Here is a 24,226-nt window from a genome sequence, read left to right as displayed (position 1 = left end):
AATGAGGAAATCATTGTTATAGCCAGGGGCATTTCACCCTCTTTGCAGGGCTGAAACCCCACAAGTCTTCTCTGTGACCCACTGGATTAGGTCAGGCAATAGCAGCAAGCCCCATCTCTGCTCCATCTCCACCCCATCAGGAACAGCAGGGCTGGCAGTGAGCACCCTGGGTTGCACAACAGATCCCATGGGAAAGGCACATCTTCCAAAAAGGAACTTGGGGGAAAAGCCCTACAAGCCATGCGGCTCCTTGGTTTTCCCTCCAACCACCAAGGAAGTGTTTGATCTGTCTACAGTTTGGACTAAACCTTCTTCTACAAGCTTCAGTGATCAAACATAAAAACGTATTTTTAAGCTAAAAATGCCATATTCTCACCCTCACACAGTGGGAGGGCAAAACCCCTACACTTTTCTTGTGAATCCAGCTAACAGCAGGGGCCGTGGACATTCCATCACACCCACCACCATGAAGGCACCACTGTCACCTCACCTGTGTGCAGAGCCGCCTTCCTCGACATGGGTGACGATGATGCTGTGAGGGGACCGCTTCGACCCTCTGCCTCCCGTTATCTGGATTCCCAGCCCATCTGTACCCTTCAGGATGTGCATCTTCCATATGCGGCAACCTTCTCGCTGAGAGAAAACGTGCAGAAAGTCCTTCAGTTTGGATTTGGAACACCAAGAGAGGGCTGGGAGGGTACAGGAGGAAGCTATTTAGCACCTATCTGCCCATCACCACACACCTGTATAGCCCAAGCTATACTGGTGTTTCTGCTGAGCTTTGCTATGTTAGCTGTGGTCCAAGCGAAGGAGGTGGAAAGGAGGAGGCAGCACAGAGCAGGGTCAGCACGTAGAAGTTTCCTTGCAGGGATGTTTGCAGCTTTTCTGAGCCACGCAGAGGCGCTGCTCTCAATGCCCTGATCCTTCCTGAAGCAACCAGCAGCCTCAAGCCCCTTCACCAAAACTCAAGGATGAGCTGTGCAGGGCTGCAGAGGAGCAAGACGTGGTTCAAGGGGGACCTTGAACATCAGGTGGTGCAGCTGCTGTTGCAGCAGGCACCAGACTGGCATCACACAGTGCTTCCCTCTCCAGAGGGGTTTGCAGGATTTGAGACACAGGAAAGAAAACAACTTCAAATTATCAACTGCCAATCAAGTATTTCTTACTGGGCAGCTGTCGTACAGATTGTAAATAACAAATTTACCGTCTGTGGAGAATAATTTTCAGTATGAGCAAGGTAATAAGCAATGTTCAGAACACCTTTATTGGTTTTGGTTATTTTTAATTGATGTAAAGATTTATCCAAAAAGCGGTTTACAAAATCCAGAGCAATATGAAATGCAAAACAAAACTGGTTCCCATGAGTCCTACTGGCAGGACTGGGCACAAGGAAACACAAGTGTGACAGTATCAGTAGAGCAAAAAAGGAAAGAGAAAAACAAGCAAGCAAGACAAGTAAAGCGGTTGCCAGGACGCTGTCACAGAGGGGAAGAACCAGGATTACAGAATTATGAAAAACCCTTGGAAGTTTTCAAGCTTGCAAGACAGCAAAATGCACAATTCGGAGGCAATTTTTAAGCTATGTGCCGTAGTCACCAGGCACCGGGTCAGCTATTTCTGACTGGGTGTGTTATGCACACAAGTAACATTCTTGCAGTACCCAAACGCCCAAGTAGCAAAGATGATTAACATTTCATGGCAAACTGTGAAGAGCATGCACAAATTGCTGCTTGTTTCTGAGAAGGAGAACTGCTAAATATACCAGCAAACCCAAGGGTTGTGGAAGCAACCTGCAGATTTTAGGCCAGCGTTGTTCGTCAGAGTATTAAGTGAATAAAATGTGCTTTTTTTTTTTTTTCCACTTGATCCCTGAAACTTTTAAATACGACTTTTTCAGATACAGGAACAAAGAGGTCAGTATCTACAACAATATCTTAAGAACAAAGTGAAAAATAACAAGAATAATTAATAATTATCAATAGTAACATTACTAATGGGAATGTTAACATGAATATAATAGTAACAACTATGATACTAATGAATCCCAGTCCTTAGACCACAGGTAGGAGAAAAAGAAAAACCGAACCAGGTTCCTTAAGAGGTTACCCAAAAGTTTGAGCCTGAAAACATACACCTGTGGATAATTTGTTAACTTGAAAGCGTTGCAGATGTGCAATATCCCAGCAGGTTTAACTGGAATGTTCAATGCCTTGATAAAAGCCCTGCTGAGTAACAAGACATGTCAGGACAGAGGACACTTTAAAATAAATTAGACACATGAGACACTGTGTTAAATGCAGGGGCAAGAGTCAACTATATTTATCTAGTTAAAAAGCAGAACTGAGCTACAGCACGAAAATGCTTCAGAGAAGTTTTATTGCTATGAAGTACATTGCACACATAATGAAGACAGTACAACAGAGAAATACAATCTCTCTGCCTGCCCCAACCAAGCCCAAGCTGAAAGGATGATCATCCATTCTCCTCATAAGATGTCACTTTGAATGTCCCGTTCTTAAACTCAGTTTGGAAGCAGACCTTTCAATAAAGTTTAACAATGCAGTCATAAAATTGCCTTTAATGACTTGCAAAAGCTTTTGGGAACGTAAGTTACACCAAGACCCGTCGTGCAGTGCCTGGCTTGCACTCCTCAGCACTCCTCACTATCACACATTTTATTACCAAAAAAATTCCAAATTTATTCTTAACTGATCCACTCTCAAATATTCATATACAGAGCACTTAATAAGAGCAAATGGCAAGACTCTGCTGCTCTTGATGCAGGCACCCATCTCATTCCCCTTGAATGCCCACTAAAATCAAACGCCCTTGCAAAGTAATCAAAAGCACTTGCAAGCACTACGCAGTCCAGACACGGGCAGAAGAACACATCCACAATACAGACAACAAAACCATCTGGCACATGCCCAAACATGTATTTTGTTCACTCATTTTCAAATGCCACTGTCACCAACTCCTGTGTAAGAAAAGGCTGTCCCTTCAGTCCTTGGTCAGCTGCAGGCATTTCACTGGGAATAAACAACCCAGCGTCGTCGACTGGAAATCAGAACCCTTCACTGTTCTTTCCCTTTTCTTCATAAAACATTCATAGCTCTTCACTTAACCACGCGCTGAAAGCAAACGCCCCCCCACCAATACACACATACCTCTGAGGGATGTCACTCCAAGATTTTGAAAGCTATGTACTGAAGAGCAGACTGCCAGCCTTTCCTCAAGGCCTCTGGAGAAAGGGGGTGTCCAGCAGAACCCCCTTTCCCTCCCCATTAAGCTGCTGTGTTTTTTGTACAGAGCAGTATGGGATACTTCACAGCTGGCTAAAAATGCTGCTGATTTGAATGTGCATCTTATGGGAGTCCGTCACAGGAAAATCTTAATAGTAAAGCTCTGTGCCAATTCCAAGGATTTATAAATGCATTTAAATTTTACTTAAAGCTGGTTTTGTTGAGTTATTGGAGACTCTCAGGTTCAACTACACAAAACTTAAATGCTTTAAAATATAAGAAAAGAAAAAAAAAAAGTAGTAATAAATGTGGGTTTTTTTGAAAATTTTTGAAGTACCATATTTTCAAGCTTTCCTTCATGAACAAAAAGCCTACAAGCTCACTTAGTCTTTAAATGAAAGCTAGGATTCTGGTGCATTCACTCCACTCCAGAGACTTGCAATACCCAAAGGAAACTCCAAGTGTAGTTAGATTTGGCATTTTGCAGGTATGATGTCACTGCCCTTGGAGCTTGCTTAATCCCTGCCCAGAGGTTGAGTTTAAATGCTGACTGGTCTTCTTTGATCGGCTGCACGATTCCAGTTGCTGCTCAGTTGCTGTCAGTTCCACGTTTCTATTAAGAGCTGAATTTTCCCATCCTCTCAGAATAGTTCTCACAGCTTCACTTACAAATAACTCAGAATAACCTCCCCCCAGCTTTGTTCACCAGTGACACAAGAAATCTGCACATGTCACAGCTCTTGGTGCAAAAACACTTCAAGCACAAAGCACAGATGAGCTGATGCCAGTCCAGTCTCAAACTCCAGAAATCCTCATGAAGGATGGAGAGCGAGGCACTACCAGCTCCTACTGAAGCCAGGGACCAGGTGATATCCAGCCTTAGTTACTCCTTAGGAGACTAAACTATATCCCTTAACCAAAGACAGGTCACAAGCACTGTGTGCAGCACTTGAGAACAGGCTCACGACATAACATGGGATCAAGTATATGACGATCCAAAAAATATCATGCAGTTCACCTGAGATTTGGCCAGGATGGACTCTCAGAAAGACATGCTTGCTTTGAGAGTTTCAAAGGAATAAGAAGCAAAAATTAATTGTTAGTGACTTGAACAAACCTTGACTGCCCAGATCCACCCAACAGACTTTGCTTGTAATCCCAGGCAGCAGCAGCCCTGCCTACATGGATTCCTCCCAACAAAGGATTTCATGGACATGATGAACCAACATTTGTCAAAGTCAGTCTCAGAGAAGGAGATGAGATTGGGTCATCTCTTGAAATCCCTTCCAGACTTGCATTTTTTGACTTCCCTCACACAGCAAGCAGAAACACAAATAGTCAAGTCAGGCTGCAGCTGAACTAATGGCTAATTTCTGTTCTCTGCAGTTACATCACTCTTAGTGACTCAACTTTCCTCCCAACTTGGCTCTTTCAAAGCAGGCAGCCCTTTGGACCAGATTTTTCCACTTGAATCGGATCAACTTCAAAGTGCCTAGGTTACAAATAATTAAAATGTTTTAAAAGACATTATGAATATTCCGCTAGGATTAATTGCAAAGTGGGGGGCTCAGAGGGGAAGGGTCATCTTATGTAACAGACCACAAGTGAGAATAGAGAATACAACTGGCAGCTTCCAGTGGGTCCCCACAGGCCATTTTTCTCCACCGTGAAGCCATTGTGCATCAAGCAGCCTCTGCTGAGAGCAAGCGTACATCTGGAATAAACTAAAAGTGCTGCAGATCAGAAAGGGAGCGCACTGCCAGCACGACGTGGGGAAGCTTGCCTTCCGCCTGCTCCGAGTGCACACCATCAAACGCTCCATTTCATAAGCACATCATTAATAAAACAAAAAGGAACGTTTTTCCTCCGAGTGTCGAGGAAAATAAATAAATAAATGAGCAAAAGACATTGGAGCCATTCTTTCCCCCGCGTCTCCTTCACTAGCTAATTGCAGGGGATTTTAAAGGGGTTTGACTTATTTTGACTGTGCTGTGTTCAAGAAGCTGCAAATCTGTGTATACAAAGGCTTTGAAATCTTTAATAAAAGACAAGCTTGGCAGGAGCAAGGTGTAAACAAATGGAAAACAGAAATGCTGTAAGTAGTTAAAAAGCCAGACAGTAAAATGGAAAATGTAAAATAGTTGTCTATGAAAAAGCACTTTCTGTCACAGCAGCAAACCTGATGTAAATATGTAAAAATTTTAAAACAAAAACAGAGATAAGCCCTGATAAGAATATCAATAACCATGAAAGGTCTGTATGCACACACTGACTAACTGACCTGGACCTGAATGCAGCCCATGGGATGTCTCCCTCCCTCCACAATTCAACATGGATTTTTACCGTCTGTCTGCAGGGACCAGTTCCCACTTACAAATTTCACAGGGTTTCCCATTTGGAATAGCAGAAGCAAACAGTGAGATCTTCCTCACCAGCCACAAAGCTGCTCTGGAAATGCGACACTGAAGAGAAAGTTCCAAGTTCCATGCATTATAAAAATTTACTTCAATAAGCTTCACAGCAGCTGGCAACCAGCACGTTGATCACAAAGAGCTGAAAACCAGCACAAAATGCCCCAAACAGAAACGCATGACATTCACACCTGCAGTGCAACAACCTTCTCTACATCAACAGGGAGAACATTGGGATGGCCATACCAGCACATACCACTGCCCAGCATCCTTCACTGATGTGGGATAAATTAAAAGCACTACTCCCAGCTCCCTGCCCCACCTTGGATCACATCATGCCTCCTCCCACTATCCCCATACCCCAGCAGGCAGGTGGGACAGACAGATGGTAGCTGGGGAATTATCTTGCACCATCACACACCAAGTGAGCAGCTTGAATGTGTCAGTCTCAAGATACAGTCAAAAGCCATCACTCTTCACATAGCAGATATTAATGTGAATGACTCAGTACCAGAAAATCATGCCAAAATCTGATTTTTGCAGGTTCGTAACAAAGCAATTATTTAATTAGTGGATAATGAATGAATTTTTTGTCTGATCTTAGCCAGGTTATTTTTAAGGTTGGTCTGACAGCAGGACTCCTGCTTTCATCTACTACCCTGGGTTTTGTTTTCATTGTTGCACAAGCAAGCTAAACAACTCCACGATAAATCAAAAGCAGGGGAGGAAAAAAATCTTAAATTTCTTCATCAATAAATTATTCCAAGACAGGAGTTCTTTGTCCATCCTTGCTGCCTATGAAAGTTTCTTAACACTGAACCACTGAAGCCTTTGGCTTCTACATCTGGATGATGCAAGCCATACACTGTGTGTCTCCTACACTACTTGAAAGAGGGGGAAAATTCCCAAACCTAACAGGAATTACACAGCATTGACAATATGAACTCTCCATGTCCTCAAATTAGGAGCCAGGAGCACAGACACAACTGTGATTGTGTTCAAGTGTTGGTTCCTGATCTCACAAGTCCCCTTGTTTGGACAAACAGCCTCCAGACACTTGGCATCTTTTCACTGAAATATGAGTATTTTCCCTGTGAAAAGAGAAGTGTCCTAGGGGATGAAGCCTGGGGAACAGTAAGAAGCAAAACATACCCTCCCCCAAACACAAACACATCATTAAAACACACGAAACAGGCAGCAGAGCAGCGTGGATGAAAATTCCACAACTTAAAACAAGACGGTCGCCCAGGGATCCATCTCCTGAGACAGACTGCTTGTTGACATCATCTCCTTGGCAAGGACTTTAAACATTTTATCAGCCAGTGCAAGCACCTGAACTATACCATCACCCCTTACAAAAGTCTGCTGGAGTCATTTATCATCCTGAGCCATCACCATCTGGATTGCACCTCCCTGAGCTGTTCCACTCTTGCCATCAACTGAATCTTAACTGTGAGATCAGACAAAGGATCTTCTCCTCTGTCTCTGGCCCTGGGGGGTTTCTGCCTGGCAATTGCCCCTGAGGAGCTCAGGCTTTTAAAGGGTTACAGGTGTTTGCACTCCACTGAGTACCTGACCCAGTCTCATGCTCTTACTGGGCCATTGGGAATGGCTGGTTGGTTAGTCTGAAGTTTCTCAAAAAACACCCTTGCAGCCTGCAATAGGATTAAAGCCCAGCCTAGAGGAGGTCACCACACTCTGATGTCAGCCAAAGAGTGGTCTCTCATGGGGACTGGTATTACATCTGTCCACAACAGGAATCTTTTGGGTTTGCTAAGTGCTTTCAGCACTCTGCCTCACAAATTAAGTGTATGTAGCTTTATAATTCCAACAAACACCTGAAACATTACAGCACTTAAGCAAACAGCATACTCTATTTTTAGGCACATCCACTTGGTTTCAACTATTGGCATTTAATGATTAAAACATAAAATGGTGTGAACTTACATTTCAGCTAAAGCTAGGCATTTGCATTTCAGTTGTGAGTTTGCTGTTTCTTTAACATACTACACAAAATATTAAAAAAAAAACCCCGAACATCCACTTTCTGTGTAGGTGGGAAATGCTTTCACAGTGGTGCTCTCACCTATGGTTTTTGATAGCTGAGTATGGTTGAGACCTCCTGCAATATAACCTCAAACATTCCTGTGCTGCCTTTGGGGACAGCTCATTCCCAAGAGTGAGGACCTCATTTCAAGGTGACACAGTAAAACCAACACACTGTAACTTATCCATTTCCAGACTCTACATCCGAGCACCCTTGGAAAATTCAGAACAAAACAAGATAAAAGGACTGGTTGCTATTCAAAATTAAAATCTACAGCACCACAGCTGTAGCTATCACTTAATCACAGCAAAGGCAGGCAGAATCATAAGTCAGTTGAAAAAATCTGGCAGCAAGCAACTTAACCCCAGAAAATTGTGACAATTATTGTTTTATGACGAGGTGGGATATAACTGGCAGCAAAAAATATTAACTGTAATTTCACTGCTAGTTACATCAAAGCACTTCCTAAAATCCCAAGCAAAAACAAGGCCAAGTTTTGTCAGTGCTGTACAGCTACAATTAAAAGACAGCCCTTGTCCCTCAGAGAGTTTACAACCCAAAACAGCAACAAAGAGGGAAGACAAGCTTATCACAGTGCACATTAAAACTTCAAGACAGTAGATAGCCTCAGGATCAATGTTAATGAAAGTTGGAAGAAAACACAACAGATAAAAAGATGTTAAGAACTGAATCAGATTCTGAGGAAGGCCTTTACATGACTAAAAGTATCTACATTAACACCTAAAACCAGTGTTACTTATGTCTAAATCATGCATCATAAGAATCCTATAAAAGCCTTGATGAAACAGTAATTACTGCTTAGGTTGCCAAAAAAAATTGACATAAAGCAACTTAGCTACAGTAGCTGTACTGGACTACCTTGCTCACAGTAAGTTTTTCATTTTGGTACAGCAAAAGGGTGAGAATTTTTTTTCCCCATCAATTTTAACAAAATAATAAAATGCTTAAAGCCATTGCATTATCTCAAGCCTCATGTTTTGATTCCTGTAATGTGCTATTAGCCTTCCTCTTCTGCTTGGCAAGATAAGGAACATTTTCCACTAACCAAAAGTCAAGGTAATGCTGGCATTTACCAACACTAATTGGCAAGAACTACTATAGAAAGGCTGTCAGCCTTCCTTAACTGCGAAGTAAAATGCAATTCAAAAGCATTCATCCCCACCCGAGATGAGCCACGTCAGTAAGAAAGCAATGATGGGCGTGAAGAATGAAGAGAGCTGCTGATAAAATGTACCATGCAGTTGGAGCAGTAAAAAAGGAAATTCTGGCTGGTTCTCTACATACACACAAGTCTGTGTGCACCTGTGTACAAGCGCACATGTCTGGAGGGGGCTGTGGTCCATGCAAACTGGGCTCAGTTGGGCTGTAAGAGCAAAGCTGGCTAGGCAGGCACACTGCTCTGGTGGCTGTGACCAGAGTAATGGGGTTAACAGCATGGAGCCAAGATCCTGAAGCACCGCCATAACCCAGACCTACCCAAAACCTCTAGAAGGCAAGGCATTGAAGTTCCCTTGCTATCCCCTTTCTCTCCTTTTGTTAATAGATGGCACACTGACTTTAAAAAAGCACAGACTTTAAAATCACACACAGTTTCCAGGGCCACCGGATGCTGATCTGTTTCCATCCTGGAAAGGCATCCCACCACAACCCCACCCCACAGTGCCGCCACCACCACCCATGACACCTTGAACTCCTCCTGTGCCATGTATCTCTGGCACTGGAGAAATACTGAAATGCACAGTCCCAGCCCCTCTTACCTGCCTCCATTAACTATTAAAGCACTTTCACTCAGCCCAATGTCCTGTAGACAGTTTCCACCAATCACTGATAAATTTGGATCTGGATTCCAAGCCCTTAAAAATTTGGATACTTACAAAGAAGTAAGAGGATTCAAGAGCATTCTGGGGGTGTCTTGGTTTTGCTCCTAACAGCTGGCTTTTTAAGGGCTTTCAGAGCATCCTGGTGGGGCAGGAAGAAGCCAAGGTGGCCGGTCTGTTCTGGTACAACTCATCTTTGTCCAAGCTCCCTCTGGCTTAATCAGTGAAAGCCTCTCATCATGTCAGCCAAACCTGGATCAGTTTAAGTCCCCTTTGACAACCAGACTCCCGCCCCTCACGTGCCTAATCTGGTCTTTGCATTCTGATCCCTGCCCATGCCAGCTGTATCTGGCCATCTCTGGGTACTCCTTAGGGGCTGAGCGGCTACAGAAGCAGTCTGCAGGTCTTCCAAAAACACCATGACAGAGAAACTGAGAACAAAACGGAGGGATTCTGTCCTACCAGTCAACACACTGAAACCACAGGACTGGTATATTGTGAGGAAACCTCAGAGCTTCCTTTTCTTTATCATTTTTAATGGACTCCATCAGACCCTTCCCATATTCCTCTTCCATCTGTGCCTGTATAATTACCAGCCTGCAAAACTACACCCTGTCTCAGGCCACTGAATAAAAGAAGTAAACTTTGATATCTGTATTTAAGCTCCCCAATCTTCCCAGGATGTGATGGATCATTACTCCAGCTCAGAGATTGCCTAATCTTAAATCACTGCCCTTGACTCCCACTGCTGCTAGCCTGGGTCCTCTCCAAGGTCAGGTCTGGTTTCCAGATCTTAGAGATCTTCCTGCCAGGCAGATACACAGCTTTGCTGCTTTGAATCCCCACATTTTTAAAAGGCATTTATGTTCATCCTAAAAATATTGCAGCATAACTTAACCACCTGTAAACATTAAATGCTGCCTGCTAATTGACAGGTACAATATTTACTGAGGGTTACATACCAGCAGACAGCCTAGCAGATTTGTTTATACATGGTGATAGCAATGCCAAGTGCAAGGAGAGAAGATCAAGATCTGAAAGATGAAAGCAAGCCTGAAGAAGGGGACTGGCACATGCACACAAACCAGTAACACAGGAATCTCCTGGCAGGTTCACTTGACAAACAGTATTCATCTCGCCTGTTTCACAATCCAGCATTGCTGTTGTGAGCAGGAGAGAAAATGGCAGAACAACCCCATGCTTGTGGGAGAAGCGCCCTGAAAGCAAAAGGCACTGAAATGACATGTGGATGCCTCAAAAGCACTCCCAGCACAACATGCCCTAGGCACTGGCCATGAGCTGGCCACTGGGATCAGCACAGCAGTGGCTGAAGACATGCAGATCAACCCAACCTCTTATCTCTTATTTTGGTTACAACAACTTCAAACTAACTTTCTACAGAGAGAAAAAAAAAGGTTATTTTCCTGGACTACACATTGCAGTTTCAGTAATGCTCCAATCTGCCTCCTGGGGTGGAAAAAGAGCAATGCAGAGGACCAACAAGGTCCTCCCACATCTGTGCAGGTCCCCAAGCGGCTTCTCAAAGCCTTTCCTCCCACCTGCAGCCAACCTCTTTGTCTGCCACAGGCTGCCTCTCCCCCTTGAAAGCAAATATAGTGCTCCCCAAGGGCACATGGCTGACAGCCCTGGATAGTCAATTAGTCAACATGTGGAGGAGATGGCAAGCATGGGGCAGGCAGTGGGGATGGAGCTGCTTTCCCCACGGAGAGGGTGCCCTGCCAATGCCCCCTGTCCCTGCTCAGGAGGAGATAACTCATCCTGCGGCTACAGGGGGGTTGGCTCACTCTTTGAAGCCTGGAAGGAGGCTGCAGCTTCTGACAGGACATCCTGGATGCCGTTTCCAAAAGGCTCCTGACACGACTGGATCTCCTATGCCTGAGTGCCAGGTCACGCTTTGAAAATGGAGCTGTAAGTGAGATCTGAGGCTCCCAAGTGTATTTACTCCTTGCTTTTCTCTTTTTTTTTTTTTTTTAAACAGGACACAAATAATTTTGAAAATTTTATTCACCATCCCAATTCAATACTTACTAAGAAACTGAAGTAAGCCACTCATTACTCTGATAGCAGCTACCCCACAGATGCTGTTAAGTGATGGGCTTCTCTAAGGACCCCTGGTCTTTAAAAAGCAAAGGATGAGCTAGGCATGTATTCAGGCTCCATCTATTCACATTTCTCCTCATTCAACTGTCAGGAAAATGTAATTAGTACTGACACAGACAGAGGTCATATTTCTAAGCAAAATATTAGGGGGGGAAGGAAATAAAAAAAAAAGAAGCAATTTTACTAAACGACACTACACCACAACTGAAAAGATTATAGCTCTTGAATTTTTCCAGTGCCTCAGCTATGTTTTTATGTTTTACAAAGCCATCTTGTATGTGCTTTGCATTAAAAATGTATTTATTGCTCACATTGATATATATATGTATGTTCTGAATTTAACAATTTACTCCTCAGACCAAAATGATTCAAAACATCAAGGTAGCCCTAGAACAAGATGGCTCTGTATCAAAAATTTCTTTTTTTTTTTACATATATATATTTTTGGCTTTCCACTTCAAAAAAAAATGTCTGATCAACTTCATTTATAACATGTGTTTAATTAGACATCTTCAGAACAGATTCAGCAAGTTTTTATATGGACCAGAGCTTTCAAAATACCCAATGATTCACTTATTTATTTTTAAGCTTTTAATGTTTTCTTTCAGAATGACTACAGTTATGAGGCTTGCAAGAACACACACACAAACACCCTACCCTTTCTGTTGCACCATAAAATCCAACATGTCTCACTGATGTGAAGAGCAAGTTTTTGCAATTATGCTTCTTTAAAAACCAGAGCTTTTTTAAAATTGCTTTTAGCTCCTACGAAGTACTTTAAATTAAATTACTGTAACTTCACAACCACGATCACCACTACCCTGGAGTAGTGCTGAGGAGCACTCATTCAGAGGGCACATTTAATCCCCCGCTTTTCTCAACAGAATTTAGTGATGAGATGTCCACTCACAGTGCTTTGTCACCAGCTTTGAAGTCTTAAAACCAAAACCAGCTGCTGCAGCCAGCCCCAAGCCCAACAAAGTAGCCTTCATCTGTTTATACTATCAGTGCCTCTGGAAAGATTGGCAGACAGTGCTTCTGATGATAGATGCATACTGAAACCTGATCAAGGCTTGGGTTATTTTCCTCCATCCAGAAATGCTGCAATTCTAGACAAGCAACAAACCCCAAGATCTCCATTACGACAAAGAGAGAAGCAATGAAAGCCCCGATCCCACTGTCATCCCAAGTATTAACAAATTGTCCATCTCATCAACTCTGAGCAAAATCCACAATTACTTCCATGTGGCTCCCAGACACTGGCCGAATAAGTTTTGTAACACAAACACATGCAACGTGGTCTGGTGCACCAAAAAGGGAAGCTTCAATCCCAATGTTAACGTGAACTGTAAGGTGACATCAAGTTCAGGCAGAGCTAAACATGAAGCCTCAAAGGACAAAATTACCATCTTCTACTGACACCGCCTGCTCCAGTGTTGTAGGGTCATGAGTTGCCTCAACAAAAAATCCTAAGGCCAACTCTGGCAGGTCAAGAGATTGAAGGACCTTCCCCTCCATCAGAGATGGAGTATGACAGAGGTTTCCAACAATTATTATTTAACTCCCCAATCCTCCTGCCCCGTTTTAAAACCCCATCCCACAGCTGCGTACCCTGACAGCTTGTTCTGTCACCTACAGGGTCAGCTCAAGGCCAGAGCATTGAAACAAGAGAATTGATTTGAGAAATCAACCTAATTTGCTTGCATACCTGTTGCTTCCTTCTCTAGAAGGAACAAAGCAAACCTCCCTGGGCAGCCTGGTCCCCAATGTCTGGCATGCCACCATCTGACAGCCGGCCCTGGTACGGTGCCCCGGTGCCCTGGTGCTGCTCTTCCCCGTTGCTTTCTGCTTCAGAGGTCTCCGGCTGAGCAACCTCCACCTCCATCGGGGTGCAGTGCCCGTTCCCGTGCTCTGAGCCCAGCTTCTCCTTGCTGTCCTTGCTGCCTGGTGTCCTAGTGATGACCCCGAACTTCCTGGTCCTTTTCCCATTTTGAGCAGCTCTTTCTCCGGGCTCGGGGCTGGGCTTGGCTTTGGGATCACAGCTGTTGCTGTTGTTGCCGTTGGAGGGGGGCAGAGGGGCTTTGCGCTTGATGCGGCCCAACATGATCAGGTAGACGAAGCCGCCATTCCAGCACTGCTCGGCCAGGTAACTGCAAGGAAAGGGATGCGTGAGGATCGCCAACCACTCACCCCACAGTGCCCGCGTCCCACCCCGGCATCCCAGCACACTGCGCCCTGTGATGTTCATGCACTGTCTCAGCCAGCTGATTACCTGATGTAGGACAACTCGAGGCATTGGCAAATGCTCTCTTTCCTCAGTATTGGAAGAAAATACCAGGAATAAATAACAGCCCTACCAGCCACCCAGGCTGATCCCACCACAGTGTAATGTGACAGCTGGTAAATGCCACCAGTTCCCATGACCCTGACCTCCATACCTGCAGCACAGCAACATGGAAAGGTGGAATAAGGAAAGCAAAGCAGAGAATGTTTCCAGCAGAGCATTAAAATAAATATCTTCTAAAAAAAATTGAAAATCAGGCAGGCTTCATTTGTGCAGCAGCCCACAGAGCATCTGCATCTGAAATGAGCCTCCTTACTGAAACTAATCTTCTGTTTCAGAATATGTACATGCTTTGAAGGCCTCAGGGAAAACAAAAAATCAGCCACTAGGGTAAGCAGGTGATGCCTTTTCCTGGTCTTAAAATCAAGAGTCATACATGGTTAGAAGGGGAAAAGGGATTTTACCTTGGTATTTATTTTAAGGATCCTTAGGTGCACACGTCCAGGTCATATGCATTGAAATGCACCCTGCCGAATGCCCACCCCAAAAGATCAGGTATGACATTATAGGTTTTTATTAATTAGCATATCTATTAAAGATTCTCTAATGAGAGGCTCAAGTGAGCCCCCCTCCCCAAGGAGCCTTCCCCTGGATGGTTCTATCTTAGTTTACAGAATGTGTTCTGGAGAGGACCTTGGGGTCTGGGGCACACTGATCCCTAGCTAAGAAGCTTCTAAAATGTTTAGTCTCTTAGCTTGACAAACAAGTCCAAGAATGTAGGGGAAAAGCACTAAGAATACAGAAGTTGTAAAAAAGGTATAACAGCGGTATAAAAGAAAAGGCAAAAAATCTTCATGGCATCACAGGCACAGCACCAATGGCCCCAGTACAGCAAAGCATGGCACTACAAGGCATCCCAACTTCTTTGTAGGGACATGGAAATCAGGTGGGTTTCCTTCATAGCAAGCATATTCCAGTCAAAACAGGGGCCAAGTGATCTCAGCGGTGCAAGGAGCAGCCCCCAGGTTCTCCTACCAGAGCAACACATCAGCTCTGCTCCCGAAGTCTCTGGACATGCCTTGGAGCAATTAACATTTCTGCTTCAAACAAACCCTCTGTGACCTTACAGAAACTGCACCCACTGATGCAAAAGGGGAATCTAACTTCATGCCTCTCTTAGGAAAGGATATACCTCAACCCAAATTCTTGAAATATTTGGGTTCTGAGCCAAGGGTGTAACCAACTGAGAGTACAAACAAGCTGGAATTTGTACATAGCAGGTTTGTATGTGCCCTTTCACACTAATTTAGGCCCCAAAACTATATTGCCTTTCCCACTAGTGAAGGCAGCATGAATTTCCCAGAGCATCAAATAAGCCTCTGCTACAATGATCTCTTCACTAATATGGTGCTGAACCTACAGCTTTTAGTGGAGATGAGAAGCTAGGTGTGGAGTTGAACCATAGATCATGAGAGAAAATAGCACAGCACTTGCGCTTAAGAGAGGAGGAACCACTCAGGAGTCTGCCACCAAGTTTTTTCCATCCCTGCTGCTTGTAGGCTAATTTTCCCTTTCCCTGTCTTGAAAGTTGTTTGGCCTTAAAATAAATCCTTCAAACTTAATCCTTCACAGAGGTGACTTAACGGCAAAACAGGAAAAGCAGCTATGATAACCCCTGAAGCAAATGAGTGAGGAAAGCACTCTCAACTACTCAAAGTAATCCAGACCAGCCTGGCAGTGGCTGGAAGTAACATAATGGGTGTGTGTTTCTGATCAGGGACAAGAGCTGGTATTTTCACTCCACTTCTTCCCAAAGCTTCTATATCCCCCACAGACAACATCAGCATTCAAATCACTTATATTTAATTAGGAAGACTGATGTTCAAATGAATACCACAACTAAATAACCTTAACAGCAGCCCTGGAGCAACAGACGGGAAGGACAAGTATGCTTGCTGTGCCAAAGTTCCCAGTGAATATAAACTGAACTCCAACTCCCTGGACAGTCCTTTCAGTTTTCACCAGGCAATCCTTTTTTTCCTCCCCCTTCTCCAGACATAAAGAGTATTTAAATAAAGCCCTAAACCCATCTTTTTCCAAATGGCTGAAATCAGACAGCCAACAAGCCCCAGCGGTTGAGAAGTCTCTGCAGCAAAGGTCAGCTGTCTGGGTGGCCACAAGGTGACACTTGGCTCTGGGGACACACGAAGCTGGCAGGACCTGAAGGGTTAGCCAAAAAAAAAAAAAATCCTGAACTAAGATGGAAGTATTTTTGATTATAAAGTTAAAAGAAGAATTCTTTTAATCAACTGAAAAGGGGCAGTTCTGTTCCAGAAACAATATGGGCTGCCTGTTTTTCACATTTATCTTTCAACTCAAATTTCAAGGCAGCCAGTAAAGTTGATTAAAATTCATGACTTTTGCTTGCAGCAATACCACTGCACTCTGATCCATCACACATAAGCCTGATAGCACTGCTTCTCCTGGCACATGGAAGCAGGAAGGCAGCTCCTCTTCCCATAGTCGTGTGGCTTGCGTGGGTGCTGCCCACCCTGTCTTTACACAGTGTCAAGTCTGTCTGACTTGTTTCTGTGCAGGTGCATGTATATGGGGCTTTTTGAAACACCAATCTCTGAAAACCTGTATTTTTTAATGCCAGCAACCAAGTGCACGCATATCAACTACTTGATTTAGGAAGTAAGGGGAACAAGAGAGAACTTAGCGTATGTCCAAATAAAGTAATTCTAGAGAGGCAAAAATAATTTACTATTTCACCTCCGCTCACGGCACATTTATTCTGTTCATAAAGTGTAAAGCTGTAAGAAAAAGGGAGGGTTTTTTCCTATCCATTCTTCATACACAATCATCCCTCCAGTCTGAGCAGGGTTACAGCAAGTGGTTATAGGTGCAGCTGCACTGAAGTCAACAGAGCTGTGCTGATTTACTCCATATGTTGAGATGGCCTGCATGTTCCAGGCATGCAGCCTGTAGTAACTCATGGGTTTATGTCTTCTTGAGTACTTCTCAGCAGTTCAAAGAACACAGTAAGTTTCCATGAGAAAAAAATAAGTATTCTCTGGGTCAATGAGACATCTTTGCATGGCAGCAAGTCACTGCATACATCAGATCATGTCAGGTATTTCTGGACAGGCTAAGTCCTGCTGAGACCAGTGATGCAGTAAGTGGCATCATTTTCTCAAGAGTTTGTTTCAAACCAAACAGCAGGAAAACCAGCACTGATATAACATGAAACTCATACCACAAGACAGGAGCCAAGAGGAAGATAATATACTAAGAAATTGTGGTCCTTTTATTGTATTGCCCTCCCAAGACAGGGATGATGGCAACCAAGGAGCCTGAGCCACCTGTAATTTCTGCTAAGTATGTGCCACCTACTTAGCTGGCTTCCTTTTCTTCCTTTGCCATTTCTTTGCTGTTTAAGTAAAAAGCCAAAAAACACCAGGGAAGCACAGAAAGCTCTCAACATTTTGTGCAAAGAACAGGTAAGGTTGTATTAAATGAGTGAGAACCTTACGATTTTAAATTGTTTTTTATCAATCCAGGAGCATCCCATTCCAGAAAGGAGTAGTGGGATGGACTCAATAAAATGTAATTATGCAGTCTCTGGACAGCAGAAAACAGCAAAAAGACAGACAGGACCCCAAATCCCCCTTCTCAAGGGGTTTAATGTGTACAATGCAGACAAACTTTTTTTTTAGATTTGGTCCCTGTAGAGCACTCAGAGAGATTTTAGCAATCAGTAGTACACCAACAGTGTCTCAAGGCAGGGCAGGATCAGAGCTGATGAGCACATGCAGCAGCTCTCTGCACAGGTGTGGGGAAAGAGCTGCAACCTCCCAGTTGTCACTCAGTTTGAACACAGACCTCAGCTTGGATGGAGAAGGTGTGTGAACAAAGAACATCCCTAATTCAGCTTTGATTGATCTAAATTTATTGAAAAATGAGACTCTCTGTTTCTCACTTTGGTTTGCAGGGGATGGAATAGGTTTTGGTGAAAGCCTTAGATCTCATACACCAGCTAAGAAACCTTGGACAGATACTCCAGCTGCCACCAAATCGCAACACATAACTAATTCTATTATCACTGATTTTAAGAATACAAGATATTTTACTAGCTGATCATACACCTATTAGTATCAGCTATCAAACCAAAACATTTTACCAGCAGAATACCCATTCACACTTTCTGTATTTTCCAGTTTTTGCCAGGTAGTGTCAAATCTCCCTGGCACAGCTGGGAGTCCCCTCAGAGACTGCAGCATCATTGCCACAAAGAGGATCTAAAAAAAAAAATCACTGAAATACTGGCTTGGAAACATTTCCCACTAGCATGCTCAGAAGGAAGGACCACCCAGCTGCTTCTGCTGCTTTGATCTCACCCTGGCACCAGTGCTGGTAAAACCCCAACCCATCTAAAATGTAACCCTTAAGCAGTGGGGAGGACTTGATCTTCTCTGTAGTAGAGAAACCATGAAAATGTTAATAATCTTTAAAACCAGAAGAAAGCTGTTTTACACTTGAAACAGAGCTGGAAAGTTACCTCTTGCAAAGCTCAACCACAGGCTGGAAAATGCAATCTGTAGCTGGTATCAAGAGACATTTAATACCCTTTTTGTATCAGAGCAATAAAGACAGAGACACACGTTCACTTTCTTGGGAGACTATTTTGAGTTATTCAGCCAAATCCCATTTCTCCCCTACACAGCTGAGCTGACTGCTGTGATCACAAGAACTGATAAACTCACTGAGTTTATTCCAGCTTCCTTGGCACACACGTGAAGTGTCAGACTCGGAAGTAGCGTCTTGGACTAAGACAGTCATTTTTTCTTTATATATATATATATATTTGAGTGTGTGCATGTATAAATACAAAGATTTACTGACTTGACAAGAGCATGCTGTGACAAGCTCTCTGTCACATCCTATCTCACTTGAACAAATGCAGACAGCCACACTGAGCTCTGGAAAAACCAAAGCAGACCCAGCAGCCATAAGAAAGCATCTGGATCCACTTTAGGGTCAGAAATATTGAAGTATGTTTATTTTACACTAATAATACTATTTAGCATTTCTCCAGAAACCTTCATCCTGATAGATCAGAAAGTGCTTTGGAAATGATACACACAGAGCATCACTGACATCTCACTAGCCAGCCCATTGTGCGGCTCACCAAGACACGAAACAGAAACCTCAGTCGAGACGACCACTTTCAGAGCCCCTGCTTAGCCCTCCTGGGACCTATAATGGCCTTTGCAGGACAGGCAGACCACAAATTTTTATGCTCTTCTCAGAAGGACTTTGGCATGGTAAAATGTCTTGAAACTCAATCTTCTCTAGGCTGGAAAGATGAAGGGCAGTGCAGATCCTCACAGAACTGAAACCTCCAGCCCCAAGGGGGATTTTAGAAGCTAAACTTAACAAACCATTTCTCCATGACACCTGCAAATGAGCTAACCTGCTTTTCAGGTAAGGCAAATTAATGACTAACAGTGACTGATGGAAGGGCACAGGGATCCTGATGAAACCCTCACCTGCCTGCTGTCACTGTGCAAGAATACCCGTCCCACTGAGGACTGATTTTGGCAAGCACCAATGGAAGCTTTCCACAGATTGCCACATCTTCAGCCAGGAGTCAAGCCTGCCTTAATGCCTGCAGGCAAAGGGAAACACCAACCTACAAAGTCCTGGGCAAGCCTTGCTACATCCAAGTTTGCAAGAGGTTCCACCTCCTGAGAGCTGCAAGGACACCCCATGAGCAGCCCTCTCATCCACCTCCTTGGAGGACTACGCTCTCCAGCCATAATTTATCTTAGCAGAAAGCAATTGGTAAACTTGGCTGTTACTTCAACACAGTCTTGGGCACAGAGCTGAAGCACACCAGGAATGAGCTTGATCCAGTATCTCATCACCAACAAGCCCTTTCCTGCCCCAGGCTCTGCAGGCAATGGCACATACAAGGGACACAATGTTCTCTGCCTCCCTTAATAAGCATGAGGAAGGGCAGAACAGGCAAAGGAAAAGTCAGTCACAGAGCTCAGCTACTAATCACACCCAGGGCGGGCATTCAAACAGCCCAGGGAACACAAAAGGTGCTCCTATCTCCCTTTCCAGGATGAGCAACCCTCAGCTTGTGGCCAAGGTTAAGCAGCAACTCCCCCAAGTCTCCCAGAGGCCGTGGCTCTCTATGGCACACCGGGTTTTTCTCAGGATAGCCAAACTGGCAGCCTTCTGAAAAAGAAGGCTGAACCCAGTGGTTTTGTCTATGGCATGTTTTTCACAATTAAATTTATAGCAAAGAATGCAACTAGACTTGTTGAATTTTCAAGAAAAAACAACTTTGGAAGTTAAATTTCAATGTATATTTGGTAAGGCTGGCAGGAGGCCTTGGGCAAGACCTCCTTGCACACTGTGAAATCCTGAACTCTGAGGAGTGGTGGAAAGGGAGTGGACAGAGGATTGCTGTTGTACTTTTGTGGACTCCCTGCCTGCCTACAGCTTTTGCTGGAAGATGGAATTGCGACACAGGACCAAGAAAAAGCCTGGTGAGATACCTCACTCCATCTGGTACCAACGCAATGACATGGCTTTGAATTTGGGAAGACTGAATTCCTTTCCTCTTCCTGTGTTCCACATCCCTGACAGCACCCCAGGCAAGTCTTTCCATGGTAAGATAGGGCCAACAACATGGCATCCCAGAGTTGCTGCAAGGTCTGAGGTGGTGAAGCCACTGAATTTAAATATTGCAGTTTCACAATCACCTTACATCTGGGATCAGCCTACACCAAAGAACACCACAGCCTTCCTCCCACCCCATATTCTGCTTGCTCAGGTGCTGGCACAGTCATATGGGCAACACTACCAATGAACCCAAAGAGGGAACCGATCCAGCTTGAAACTAACCCAGACACAGCAAACTTTTAAAACACAGCCCAACACCCTCATCTGGTCCCAGGAGCGCAGAGGCAGGGACAGGAGAAGGCTGGCAGTGGCAGGGGACCACACTTCTGCTCCCACCAACAGCCCCCACCTGTGCAGAGCTGAGAGACGCATGTGGACACTGCCTAGGGCAAGGGAGTGGCACACACCATACAGACAGGAGCAGTGTCTGGCCTTGGCTGCATGGCATTCACACCTCCCATTTCTAAAACCCAAAGGATAGCCACCCTCGCCACAGACAAGGAAGCCCAGCTGAATCACATCCCCATCACAGGTGTGGAGAGAAGACAGGCTGGATCGTTTCAATTATGCTGGCACAGCACAAAACACACACACTTCTGCCCTGCATGTTGTTGAGATGCTTCAGAAGCATATCTAGGGCTTTGGGAGAGCAACAAGCAGAGAAGGAACCTCCAAATACACTGCACATGGACAAAAGACGTGAACGGCTACACCAATCCCTCTCCCCTCCCAGAACAAACATCTGAACAGGACGACTTGAGGAGCTGCATAGCTTCTCCACACCTGAGGAACCCCCAGAGCTCTGACGGACATCCTGAACCTAGCAGATTTTGCAACTGCAGGCACCACAAAATCCTTTGGGATTTGCTGATGTATGGCTGTGCTAGCAGGGCAGAGCAGTGATGGTGCACTCAGATTGCAGAGATTTTGGACTCAAGCTTTACAGAGGTGCTGATCTTACTGCAACTCCCACATCTGCATTTACAAGTCAGAGTAGACAGAAATACATGGTGCTTCTTGGATTTGGGTCCTAGAGACAGGCTAACGGCTATTAAGGAGCCAAATTCTCTTTGTTCCTTGGTTAGTGGCAGAGTGTACAACCATCCTGGCTCCAATTTGTTAGTTCATAGCTCTGCTGCAAACAGCCGTTTAGCTGGATACACAGCCAAGTTCACAGATACAATTTCCAGTTACTAAACATATATACAAATATACTAAACAATTTAAAGTGGCTAGTTATCAGTTTAAAAATTACAAAAATCTTGGCTGTAACAGGACAAAATGATACCAAGTTTCACATGGGCATTATCACCTGCAGTTACCCCATGACTCATGCTGTGTTACTGCTGTTCAGACACAGTCTCTCCCACCACGATGACCTCCTCCAGAATACATGCTCCTGGAAGCTCCAAATGTTGTCCTATGCAACTGCTCCCAGTTCCCAATGGCCCTCTGTGCAACTGATGTTTCACAGAGCACTTAAGAGACAGGTTGAGTTTTACACCTCTTCTATGCTTTTACCAAAGAAGGCATCTGTTTCCCTTCCTCTGGAAGCCCAGAGGTGGATGTGCTCTTTCCTGGATGACATATTGTTCCTACCAAGGTTTAAGACTCACTCCATACTGGAATGCCCAAACAAGTTCACATTTGCAAAACATGGAGCAGAACCACAGAACACTCTGAGCTGGAAGTTTCCAACTTTCTGAGTTGGGAAGGACCCAGAAGGATCCTCGAGTACAACTCCTGGTCCTCCACAGGACAGCCCCAAGAATTACACCATGTGCCTGAGAGCACCGTCCAAAATAAACCACCCAACTGGAAGGCATGCATGCCTCACACGAAGGAAGAGGGTCAAAAGCCATCCACGTGTGACCCACATACAAAGTATGCGTGTGATGCGGCTGCCACTTCACCCTGCATTTTCAAATTTTGTCACTGTGTTTACACCTCACCACCCTATTTCCAGGGCTTCCTGCTATCCTCCATGCTATTTTAGGATCACCCCTCTAAAACAACCTCTTTCTAAGCATCCAGCTCACATCCTTCCCTCTTCCTCCCTGCAAATCTTTTATCTAATTCTGCCCCCAGTTTCAAATCACACCAGGAAGCAGCAACAGCCAGGAATAGATTTAACCTGAGAGAAATGGTTTGTATCCAAAATTGAATGAGAAGTTCAGCACGGACTATATTCTTTACCATAATCTAGGATTTTTGCACAGACACAGCTGCCAGGGAGGATGCCACAAAAATTTCCATTTGTGACTATGACAACCCCCTGATGCCAAGCTGACTGGTGGGAGGGCTGCAAGACCATGGGGGTCTGAATCTGCCCCCAGCCAGCACTGCTACAGGAGCATAGGGAAGTGCTTCTGGGAGGTGAGATCATCCTTTTGGGATAAAACTGCCTATTTTTCCCCCATGCAGAAATTATCACAAATGCCAAAAAGGTAAAAGAACAAACATATCTCACTGAAATAGCTTTCATTCCAGCAGCAAAGTTTTACAATGTTATTTTAAATGGGGGGAGAAATAAAAAAAATAAAATAACAATCTCTGCAACATTGTTTTGGCAAATCACATTATTTAGGTTTCAGCATTAGTTGTAATTCCCAATGTGCCTCTTTCCACTGAGAAGTGAAGGTTTGGATGTCTGCGAGCGATGAAAATGAGAGCCAGAAAATTTAATCAAGTCTATTTTACAGCAGGAAGCAGTATGCTAGGTTAGAAGAGACTTATTTCCAAAGCTACTGCAGGCTCACTTGAGCTCCTGAGAGGAGCCCTATTAAGAGAGAGGCCAGGCTGCAAATAACCCTGCAACGGCTGGGGGGCAGATAGGGAAGGAACAAATTCACAGCTCTGAGATTTATTTGAGGAGGCCAATTCTAGCAGCAAGTGCTACTGGCCTTCAGAAGACCGCTCGGCTTTGAGCATTTTCCAGGATTCTTCCTAATACTGAAAATGGTAGCTACTTATATCAACTGTTTCCTTCCTTCTGGGGGGAGCAATGTCTGTTATTCAGCATCCCCAGATCTTGAAATTTGACCACAAAGCTCACAAAGCCAGAAACATGTATTTGAGATGAGAAAATCAGCTCTCCACTAACAGCAAAATAGAAAACCGAACCCTCCATCGGAGCAGGGGAGAAGTTGGAAAGTATGATCTGACAACACTGCAAGAAACCTTAACAGGTGGGAAGGAGCCTGAACTCATACAAATGTACCCCCACATACATTACTTTTTGTGACATCAGGACGGCTAGGCCCAAAGAAGAGGGGAAAAGGAGTGAATCTTCCACAGGTGGTGAGATTCTCAACACGCCCGGGCAATGCCGTCACCCAACAAACACCACGGTGCTCACAGGCTGCCCTGACTCAGCCCTCCCTGCCAGGCCATCAGCGTCTCCTTTCACTTGCACCCACTCTCACAAAGGATAATTTTGCCTTTTGAGGGCCATCGCCCGCGGGGACAGGAGGTTTATTTAGCTATTTAACATCACTGTTTTGCTCTCCGCGGTGGGGACTGGCTGTGCACACAGTAAATCCTGGGGATGAACTGCTTTCGTCTCTGACTATGGGCTTGCTGAA

The 24,226-nt window shown here is 44.5% G+C and overlaps 1 protein-coding gene across 1 annotated transcript in view; it reads right to left on the bottom strand.

Moving 5' to 3' along the window:
- Positions 1–24,226, bottom strand: part of PDZD2 (PDZ domain containing 2) — a 201,979-nt gene that overhangs the window by 56,226 nt on the left and 121,527 nt on the right. The window contains 2 exon segments of the mRNA XM_008629068.2: positions 491–629; positions 13,403–13,809. Of these exon segments, the coding sequence (XP_008627290.1) occupies positions 491–629; positions 13,403–13,809 (546 nt within the window).

This window comes from Corvus brachyrhynchos, unplaced genomic scaffold (assembly GCF_000691975.1).
Source record: "Corvus brachyrhynchos isolate BGI_N302 unplaced genomic scaffold, ASM69197v1 scaffold140, whole genome shotgun sequence".
In the NCBI taxonomy this organism is placed as follows: Eukaryota; Metazoa; Chordata; class Aves; order Passeriformes; family Corvidae; genus Corvus; species Corvus brachyrhynchos.
The sequence above is the reverse complement of the archived record's forward strand: the minus strand, read 5'-3'. Positions and strand labels throughout refer to the sequence as shown.